Consider the following 10,311-nt stretch of genomic DNA (forward strand, 5'->3'; position numbering starts at 1 on the left):
GGAATGGGAACGGGGAGCTGCGAAGGCGCCGCTGAGCATCTCCGACGGCAGGCTGTGCTCGGCGGAGCTTTTTGGGAGCCAAGCTGTGGGGCGGGGAGGGTTTCGCTCTGGGAACAGCTCTTGAGCAACTTGGCTCGAGAGCAAGAATGAGGAAGATTATGGTGGTTTTTTTTTTTTACAACCCCTGCGTCGCTTTAAAAAACACATAGAGATCCGTACGGATCCAGCGTGCTGGGGAAGTGAGTCACCCCCCCCATCAGCCCCCTCGCACAGCCGCTGCGGACGCTCGGAAGGCTCCGACCGTGCGGCGGCTGGATCCCGGCCCGGCAAGGTAACCCTGGTGTTGCAAAATATCCCGCGGTTTTCCGTGCCACGGAGCACGGGGCTCCTTCCCGGTTGGTTTTGGCAAGCTCCTTCCCGTGATCCCAAGGCAGGAGCGGCGAGGGGGTATCCGGGCAGAGCAGCCGTCCCCCGGGGATGCAACGTGGGGAGCTTCGCTTTCATCACCACCGACATTCTGACGCTGAAGCAAGTCTTTCCCCCAGCTAAAATTTGGTGTCAACCTTTGGGGGGTCCCAGGACTCCATTTTGCAGGTGCTGCGGGCACCAAACTGGTTTGTCTTTCCCACTGGCAATGCCGAATGCTTCCCAAGAAGCCCTCTCCCGAGGCACCCGGCTTGCACCAGCTCCCTTTCCATCAAGCAGCGCCTTCTCCTCTTTTCCCTTAAATCCCAATCTTATGGTTTTGGGGGAATTTTACCCATTTTTTGCTCCGAAGGCACTCAAGCAGTGGCTGCTGCTCCGTGGGAGGGTTGCGGTTGGCTTTGGAAAGCGCCTGTAGCTCCCCGACGCCCGGACATCGCCACCAGAGGAGCCCGATGAGCTTTAAAGCAAAGCTGGGTTTAAAGCAAAGCTGGATTTAATGCAAAGCTGGGTTTAAAGCAAAGCTAGGTTTAAAGCAAAGCTGGGTTTAATGCAAAGCTGGGTTTAAAGCAAAGCTGGGTTTAATGCAAAGCTGGGTTTAATGCAAAGCTGGGTTTAATGAGTTGTGGCTTGTGCCAGCCTGAGCTCGAGCCCGGGGGGAAGTTGTCATGCTCTGGGGGAGCTGCCGGCAACTTGGGGTCCCAGTTCCTGGCCGGTGGGAGAGGGGTCCCACAACCGTCCGGGCACGCTGCTGGGAAGGGGGAAAATTCCTGTGACTCTGTAAGCCCGAACGTTTGCACTCTGGTAGCGTTCGAAAGCAAAACCTGCTGTTGTAAGGGATGTTTTGCAAACACCCGACAGCGCTGCGAGTCACAAGGGCACGGTGGGCCAACCAGGGCAGGCCCAGATCCCGAGAAATTCATCCCGCTTTCCAAAATCTGGGAGGTCGCCGGCAGGGTTAGCGTCGCCCCGTCCTCATGAGATGCATCCTGACGGCACGGCTGCGCTCCCGGCTCCCTGCTCCTGGCCCGCATCCCCGCTCCTGCGGTTAAGTTTCCTCTTTTTAAAAAAAAAAAAAAATATTAAATTTTATTTGCTCCTGACATCTAGCGGCGCGTCTCCGCAGAGCCGCTGAGTCACTCGCGCCCGAGCGCCGGAGCCATTGCAGAACGTATTTTTGGGGGGGGTTACAAAGGTTGTCCGGCCACCTCGGGCAGAGCCGCCGAGGTCGGTTTAGCGGCTGCCGGCCCGGCTGCTTTTTGCAGGCGAAAAGTTACGGCTGCGGCGTCAACCTCGGGACCCTGATCGGAGGATTCGCAAGGATTTACGGGCAATTTGAAGCTCTCAAAGTTTGAGAGCGAATTGCGGAGTCGGTGGCTGGTTTTTCCCTGCCTTCCCTAGCTTCGCCGCCTTCCCGCGAGCCCGGCGTGCCCCAGCCCGCTCCTCTCCATCAGCCCGAATAAAACCTTTGCTTCCATTAGCGCTGCATCACCGCCGGCATCCCCCCTCGCGGTTGCGCCCTTCGGGGTGTTGCGTGTGAATTTATCACTTTTATTCCTTTTTTTGGGTAGTTCTGAAGGACCCCAGAGCTTCGCCTGGAAGGAGCCAATGCGATGGAAGGAGATCAGCCCCCTCTGACCGCAGGTGAGCGCCCCGGGACAGCTTTGCCGGGCTGTTCGTGCCGTATAATCCTTGGCGAGACCTTGCCCGGGGCCACCGTGTGCCCCGTCCAGCTAAGCCTGGCTCAGATCCCGGTCGGGATCGGCCTTGCTCACCTTCTCCTCTCTCCCTCTCTCTTGGTTTGATGAAGAAGAGCTGACAACCCCCTTCCTGAAGAAGGCTCACACCCCACCTCTCCATGAGGACGCCAACACCGTGGTCATCGCAGGTAGGGGCTCTCCTTGCCGGATCCGCCCCGTTTACCGAGGAGCAGCTCGGTAGCCACCACTCGGGGCTAAACCCGGCTCCTCTCTCTGCCTTCTCCCTGGCAGTTGTCATCACCCTGGTGTTCCTCACCCTGCTGACGGTCCTGGTGGTGATCATCATCTACCTGTACAGAAACAAAGGCAGCTACCTCACCTACGAGCGGCCGGCGGCAGAGACCGACGTGTCGGTGCAGATGGAGGATGCTCCATCCAAAGAGAAAGAAGAGTATTTTATCTAAGCCACCGGCTCCAGCGCACACCTCTCCGACGCACTCAGGTCCAAGTTGCCTCAATTTCCTGGAGTTGGGGATCTACAAGCTGCTGTTCTCCCCCCCCCCCTTAATTTATTAAGCCAACCATGGAAAGAAAAATAAGTAGGTGTGTGTCAGAGCTTTGCCCGTCGGTGCCCGGAGCAGACCGAGGGCAGGGAGTACTTCAGCTCGGCGGAGGAGAGCAGGCACGGCCACGCTCCGGCTGCCCGCACCCACCCCGTCTCCTCCCTTCGGTGCTTTCTAATACAGCCCAGTGACAAACGCTTGAAGAGTCGCTGTTGTTTTCTTTTTCCTTATCTCACGAAACAATTAAGTTATTCTGCTGACGATTTAGGGGTGGGATAATTAGCATGGCTAATTTGGAGGCTAAGGTTAAGCCCGCATGTAAAATAGGCTGACGGATCCTGCAAGTTACAGAAAGCCCCATTGTAGCCTACAAACCCGGGGAAGCTCGTCCCTGCCCCGACAGGCGCCTGACCTCCAGGGCTCGGGGAAATCAGAAGCGGAGCAGGTTTGCTTCGTCCGCAGAGCCGGCTTTAGCATCGACACGTAGGCTCAGGCAGGTAGAGACAGTAGTCTTCCTCTGCTTTGGTTATGCCCAAAGCTGGGGCGAGGAGCAGCTCCAGACATCCCTCCTCCGCTCCCTTCTCAAGGGCAGTTCCTCCTTTAAATCAAACCCGAAACAAAAAAAACCCCCACAACAACAAAAAAAATCCCCCAAGGAGGAAGTTCACAAAATAGCAGCGAAGAGGAAATAAGTGAAGAAACCCTAAGGCTTGCGATGGGCAGGAGCCAAGGGGTTTTATTTGAGGTCTAATGCAAATTGGCTACTTTATTCAAATTTTCAAAATAGTCTTTATTCTACTTTTTTTTTAGTATAAAAAAATCCACAAGTTAAGTGCACCACAGTGTATACAGAGAGAGACGTAATGCTGAACTTCCGTAACAGTCAGTTGTATGGTTAAACACAACATATACAAGACACAGATTTAGATTAAACTGAAACCTCAAGATAAAATAGATTTGAATCTGATATTTTTCTTCATAAAACAAAACAAAACAAAAAAAAAACAACCCAAAACACTGAGGATCCCTGAAATATTCTTCTTAACCCTAATAAGACTTCATTATACCCAAGTCATTTTTAAAGTATGCGTTCATAAAACAACCCATTAACCAAGCTAATTTGTGTGTTGATTGACAGTTGCTACACACCCTTGGACAGATGGTAACCAGCCTCTCTGTTTGAACAACAGCCTTAAGGAGTTCTGGTGTCAAGACACCAGGTTGAGTTTAAGAAAAAAAAAAAGAGAAGTTTGTTTATTAAGCATCGTTCTAAAAGCCTAGTTAGCATCGAATGAAATGTTCAAACATGAGTTGCATTGTGTTTCTGGCACCAAAGCATGGCTTCGATTAGATCTAATGTGCAAAGAAATCCAAGATTACTTGGAGTGTATTAAAAAAAAACCCCATGATACACGCCAGCTGCATACCTTCCTGGAGGAGAACGATGGGCGAATGGGAGCACGGAGTGCTTCGAGGGATCCGTTCTAGAGTGAGGTCAGGAAGAAAGAAGCGCCAAGGTGCCCTCCCCGCTACTGGGAAGTGAAGTTTGCCTCGCTTTTCTATCCAGCACCTTTGCTTCGACGGGAGGGAAACCCGGGTGGTCGTGGCTCTGGGTCCAGCGGATCGGTACGAGCGGGAAGGGAAGGCGAAACCGGATCCGCTCCCTCGCCCTCCCCAAAGTCAGCGTATAGGTAGCCGATTAATAAAAGCTCAGCGCTGGTATTACTCCAGTGAAATGAAAGGAAGAGGCAGGGCTGCTGAGCTCACCTTCGTTTCGTGAATTAATCCCCCCCCCCTCCCCGTTTGAACAGAGGCACCGCTATCATTACCAGGGTTTCTCGTCTCGCTTCCAAGTGCCTGCAGGGCTGGGCACCAAACCGGGAAGCCACCTCACTGCTGTGTGTCTAATCTGCAGCTTCAGGTTAATATGGACTAAAGCAGTTACATCGTGAGAAGTGCTGACAGTATGTGATGTCTTTCCTTAACACAAATGTAGCCCCCCCCTCTCCCCCCTTCCCCTTCCTTCTTCACCAGATAGTGTAGCCGCCGTCTGAGCCTCCCAGGAAGAAGTTGCCCTTCCGTTGCGTCACCAAGACGTTGGCTCCCTGCATTACGGCCAGCTGGGCGGCGTTGGGGGGACAGCCAGGAGGGGGGGCTGGAAGACAGAGAAAGGAGAGGCGGGAGGATTAGCTGAGGTCAGCGCCACGACGGGAGCTGGCACGAAGCCACCACACCGGCCGCGGGGACCCAGAGACCTCCCAGTCGACGTCCCTGTCACTTGCCGCCGAGCAAAGATTGAGCGAGAGAGTCCAGGAGCCGATGGGAAACGCTCGGTTCCTCGTCCGGGCCCTGCCTTCTCTTTTGGGAGCCCGCAGCCCATACGGCTGACCCTGGCTTTTTGCCCATGCAGAGGAGCCCGTGAGCCGTGGAACAAGATCTTCGCCAGCCACAGGTGGAAAGTCCGGGAGAGCAGGAACCTCCCACAGCTCCACCGTGGCACGGAAAGAGGCCAAGTCTGCGTTTGGGGCCAGGGAAAGTCAGGTCGCTAAGCAGCCCTACCGGCTTGCCTCCCCCCAAAGCGCATTGTACCATGGCCCCCAGGCCAAATTGGGGCTAGCACTGGCCACGCGATGGTTTTGCTGTGAGCCAGAACCACCTGCGAGCCTACGTGGCTCCAGAGCCGCAGGCTGGCCAGAGACAGCAAACCCTCAGCATGAAAGTAGGAGCGTACTCTTCTCCCAAATGACGGATCGGGTAAGAAACATGTTTTTCTCAGAAAACAAAGGACATCTTCTCCCCCGCTACTGTCTGCGAACCTCTGACGCTGAAGCACGCAGGGTTTTGAGGACACATTTATACTTACAGGGATGCTGGCTGTTCCACCAGCCCCAAACCTTGCTCCAGCATCAAAGCCACCTTCAACGAGGACTGTCGAGCCCGGAGGATAAACCGGTCCCACGGGGTAATACGCCATCGGGACCGACGAGCCGATTGGACCCATGGCCACAGACTGAGCCATGGGCAGGAAGACGGAAGCGCCCGGATATGCCGCAGACATCGTCGGTACGGTGGCAGCCCCCAGAGGCACGAAGCTGGGACGGTAAAGCTGGGGAAAAAAAAAAAAAGCCGTGCAAGCAAGTTTAGAGACTTGCTATTCCCCGCACCCAGTTGTTTATTCAGCCTTGCTGTCGAAGCACTAGCCCCGACGTAGACTTTCACCCTCCTGCTTGCGCAAGGGAATCTCCTTCCCTGAGCGTTTACTTCGGGGTACGCCAAAAGGACAGTTTTCCCCCGCTGCCTGCAAGAATCCAACTACGAGAGATTATCGGAGATGTGTTTTACAGCTACCGGTGAGGTACATTTGTCATCTTAACTCAAGGGGCAGCTTTGAACCTTTGTCACTTTGAGCGGATGATTCAGATCTCGTACAAGAGAATCTGGGGACCGACCGCCGCCCAGTGATACGAGCAGCAAACAAGTCCTTCCGGGCAAAAAAAAAAAAAAAAGAAATATTGCAGCTATAAACTTATTCAGAGATTTTTTTTTTTTTTTTTTTTTTTTCCTTTGGGAGGGGCCCCAGAAGAAAATAAAGCCTTCAGAGAAGCGTCCCGCCTACCTCGGAATACGCAGGAGGTGCATCTGTGTAGGGCGGCGGCTGCGGCAGGGGCATAGTCTGTGGGTACACGGCGGGGTTGGCGGGGGACTGGACGGGGTAGGACGGCTGGGTGGGATATTGTCCTGCAAGAAAGAGGAGAATTCGCCCCAGGCAGAAACGAAGCCGGACGGGACGCCGACGAGTTTGGGACGCTGACGAGTTTGGGCCTTTTTTTTATTTTCTTTGGAAAGTTCCGTTTCTTAATTATCACGTGAGCAGAAGGGAGTATCGGCTCTAGGAGCGTCCCTGCACAATTAACTCGCAGTATTGCCCGGGCGATCGCCCCCGCCGTCCCCGCCGAGCACAGACGCCCGGCTGTCCCTGCCCACACTTCGGCACTTCAGTCCGTGGCAAAAACAAAACCGAGAGTTAAAATATCCTTTGCCGGAACTGGGAGCAATGAGAAGGCAGGAAGCCCGGCAAAGAAAAACAATAATAATAATAAACCAAATTATTCTGGGTCGCCACGCCAGTGCTCAGACTCGCAAATTCTTGAACCGAAACCAAACCAAAGCAGCCTGATACCTGCCCCCTGCCCCGGGGCCTTCCGCGGTTTTGGGGGGCCCAGACGAGGCGGCGTTGGGGCGAGCGCTCTCCCACGTCCCCCCGACGCGGCGGCCGGAGGGGGCCGATCTCCCGGCCACGTTGGGCGGAAATCGCCTCTGCTCTGACGAAGCCCAGGGGGTTTCACGAGCTCCCAATTCGGCCCCTTCCTCCGGGACCGACGGGGTGCTGGGGTCCCCAGACCTCTGCCCCGGCCTGGGCCCCCCCCCTCTGCGGACAGAGCCGTTAGGCCACAGAGGCCGCGGCAGCCACCATGGGTGCCCTACCCTGGCCCCCCCCCCGCCTGGGCCTGTGGGGGGTCTCAAGCCCTCCAGCTGCCCCCGATGTTGTCCCCTGGGGGGTCCCCCTGATCCAACTCCCCCTGCATGCAAGGGGGGCCCGGCCGGGGTCCCCCCCTGTAACGCAGGGGTCTCGCCACTCCAACCCCCCCCGGCCGTGGGCCCTCCCCCTACGTCAGCCAGGGGGTCCCCGGTGTCACCCAGGGGCACCCCCCAGCTGCCCCCGCAGGCAGCGGGTCCCCCATACACCACGCAAGGGTCCCCCCCGTGGTGCAGGGGCTCTCCCCCACCCCCCACGGGCCCCCCATTACATCGCCCCGGGGGTCTCCGGCACCCTGCCATAAAATGGGGTCCCTTCTGACGTCATCTGGCGGATCCCACATCAGCGGGGGGTCTCCCCCACCTCAGCGCCTCCCTCATCGAATGGGGTCCCCCTTACGTCACGCGTGGAGGTCCCTCTCACTCCCCGACACCTACTGGGGTCCCCTTACGTCATCCGGGGGATCCCTTACGTCAGCGGGGGGGTCTCCCCCACCTCAGCTCGCCCTCCTCGCATGGAATGGGGACCCCCTACGTCACGCGTGGGTTCCCCCCTACGACAGCAGCCCCCCCCTACGTCACGGGGGGGGGGATCCCCCCAAGCGCTCGGCACTCACAGGGTTAAGGCCGGCCCGAGGCGCGCGGCGCCATGGCGACCCGGCGCCCGCCCCCCGCCCCGCTCCCATTGGCCGCCCGGCGCCCGCGCGGCCCCGACCCGCTCGCGCGGTCACGCTACGGCGCCGCCCTTAAAGGCGCCGCGATCCAGGGCGGCGCTGCCCGGGGAGGGGGAGGCCCGGGCCCGGGGGGGGCTGCCGGTAAAGGGGGGGGGGGGGGCGCGGCCCCGTCCTTGCCTTTGCCGTTCATGGCGGCGGCGGCGGGGCGGCGCTGGCTCCGGCGGCGGCGGCGGCTCCCGCTCTGCCCGCGCCGCGCGCTTCCTGCTCGGTGTCACTGCGGCGCTGCGGGAGGGGAGGGCCGCGGGAGGGGGTGGGGAGGGGTGGGGGGGGGGCAGGGGCGGGGAGGGGCAGGAAGCGGGCGCCGCGCGCAGGCGCGCGCCGCGGCGTCATCGCGCGCGGGGGCGGGGCCGCGCGCTTTAAAGGGGCCGCGGGAGGCGGGGCATTGCTGGGTGGGGGGGGAGTGGTCCTGAGTGAGCCCTGGGAGAGGGAGGGGGCCTCAGGTAGACCCGAGGGTGGGGGGGTCCAGGGAGGGCCTAGTGGGGAGGGAGGGGTCCCAGGGCCTGAGGCAGGTGGGGGGCAGTAGGCCCTAGGGCTGAGGGAGGGGGGGGTCCTTAAGCAAGGCCTGGGGGGGACCTCTAGGTAGGCCCCAGGGGTGAAGGGGGTCCTGAGCAGGGCCTGGGGGGCCTAGAGTGGAGGGGTCCCCAGGCAGGAGCGGGGAGCAGACAGGCCTAGGGGTGAAGGGGCCCCTAAGCAGGGCCTGGGGGGGGGGCTAGACACGGCCTGGAGCAGTGGGGAGGCCCGGGGGTGAGGGGGGCCTTCAGCAGCCCCTAAGGGGGGCCTGGGTAGGGCCTAGTATAGTGGTGGGGTCCCCAGGCAGGCCCCAGCATTGAGGGGGGACCGTAAGCAGGGTCTAGGGGGAGAGGGGTGCCCTTCCAGGCCCACAGGTGAGGTGGGGGTCCCCAGCACGGCCAGGGGCAATGCAGGGTGCCCCAGCCCAGCTGCCTGTCCTGTCAGGCAGGAGCCTTCCCGGGGCCTGGGACAGCACTGGGGAAACTGGTGGGCGAGGGAGCCCCCAGCTCTCTCCCTGCTTCCTCCTGAATTGCACCCAGCAAAAGAAGCTGCCTCTGAGTTCATGCATAAAAGATCAATGGAAATGGTTGGTAACCTCCAAATATCGTTAAGCTTAATTAAGCCTTAAGGACTCTGTGAAGCGTCAGCAGGCAGAGCTGCTCGTTAGCACAGTGACTGTGCTAACGGTGACTGCCGCCTGCGCTCCGGGTTATGTTGGTTCTTCTAAACCGTGTCCTTGTGGTTGTTGTTACAAGCCCCGAGTCCTCCCCGGGGCCCTCCGCAGGACCCCGCTTTCTGCCTCCCTGTGGCAGGGAGCCCCTAGGGACCCTCCTTTTCGGGGGCAACATCCTGCCATGGGACCCATTGGCTTCAGCGTGGTCTTCCCCCAACACACACGGGGCACGTAAAGAACAGGTTCCTTTCCGAAGGGACTGTGGTCTTCCCCTTCTTGCCGTAAGTGTAGCCAAAACGCTGCCGAGAAGCTGAAGATGCGGTCAGGCACGTGCGTTTCTCAGGCTTGTTCTGCCCCTCCCCGTTCCCCTTCATCCAGCACCAGCACAGGAGAAACCTCAGTAGATTTATGGAAATAAAACACCTCTTTAATACATGCACTCTCTATATTTAGGCCCGCATTTGCAGGAGCGGGCAGTCCCCACTCTAAATACCAGCCCTGTTCAAAGCTCTGGCATCTAGCTCGGCTTAAAAACATCGTGGGGTTAAAGGAGGAGAGTGAGGTTTCTCGTGATAATCTTGAATGGATTTGGGATGAGCTATGGGGCCTAAATACTGTTATAAAAATCTGCTGCAGGTGTTGCCTGCTGAGGATGGATCTGCCAGCGGAAGGTGCGGTCGGAGGTCTGGAGCTGTGCGTAGAGAAGGTATGATGCAATCTAGCAGTTCTATGTGTAAAGTCTTGTTTAAAAAAATAGTGTGTATGGATGGCAATGAAAGGACCACAACAAAGATACCCCCTTAAAGTGTAGAATTCCCCCTTTTTTGTGATTTTGATGAACTTTCTGACTGTATTTTGGCCGGAGTTTGAGGGCACAGCTCTCTTTTTCAAGCTCATTTTCAGGCATCTCAATCAACAATATCATTGTGCTCTTCCCTATTTAAGTGAACGTCTCATGAATAATGTACCGGCTGCCTGATGAATATGCACGTTGGCTGGCGTGCCTGGGAGGGCTTCATCAATAATTCATGCCTAGAAAATGTTCTTCACCTTGCAACCGTACGGAACTGTAGAAAAAAAAAAAAAATTAAAATATTTACCCTTTAAAGTACCCTTAAAGTGTGGAGAAGATGGGCTTGAAATCTGCCCGCAGAAACGTGGAGTGAGGTGTG

The 10,311-nt window shown here is 57.6% G+C and overlaps 2 protein-coding genes across 3 annotated transcripts; one reads left to right on the top strand and one right to left on the bottom strand.

Moving 5' to 3' along the window:
* Positions 1–1,995: 1,995 nt before the first annotated feature.
* SMAGP (small cell adhesion glycoprotein) lies at positions 1,996–2,674 on the top strand. Its single transcript, XM_050914171.1, has 3 exons — positions 1,996–2,067; positions 2,237–2,311; positions 2,415–2,674. Exons 1-3 carry the CDS (start codon positions 2,037–2,039, stop codon positions 2,585–2,587), a joined length of 279 nt encoding a protein of 92 aa, XP_050770128.1. The 5' UTR covers positions 1,996–2,036; the 3' UTR covers positions 2,588–2,674.
* A 2,025-nt stretch (positions 2,675–4,699) lies between these two features.
* DAZAP2 (DAZ associated protein 2) lies at positions 4,700–8,130 on the bottom strand. Of its 2 annotated transcripts, XM_050914170.1 has the most exons (5): positions 8,074–8,130; positions 6,303–6,424; positions 5,550–5,792; position 5,510; positions 4,700–4,841 (listed from the first exon to the last, which is right to left on the bottom strand). In XM_050914170.1, exons 1-5 carry the CDS (start codon positions 8,084–8,086, stop codon positions 4,714–4,716), a joined length of 507 nt encoding a protein of 168 aa, XP_050770127.1. In that variant the 5' UTR covers positions 8,087–8,130; the 3' UTR covers positions 4,700–4,713. The 2 variants fall into 2 exon arrangements, with proteins under 2 accessions (XP_050770127.1, XP_050770126.1); XM_050914169.1 differs by lacking the exon at positions 4,700–4,841 and having other exon boundaries at positions 4,962–5,792.
* Between the last annotated feature and the right edge of the window lie 2,181 nt (positions 8,131–10,311).

Source organism: Gymnogyps californianus, unplaced genomic scaffold, assembly GCF_018139145.2.
Source record: "Gymnogyps californianus isolate 813 unplaced genomic scaffold, ASM1813914v2 HiC_scaffold_32, whole genome shotgun sequence".
Classification (NCBI taxonomy): domain Eukaryota; kingdom Metazoa; phylum Chordata; class Aves; order Accipitriformes; family Cathartidae; genus Gymnogyps; species Gymnogyps californianus.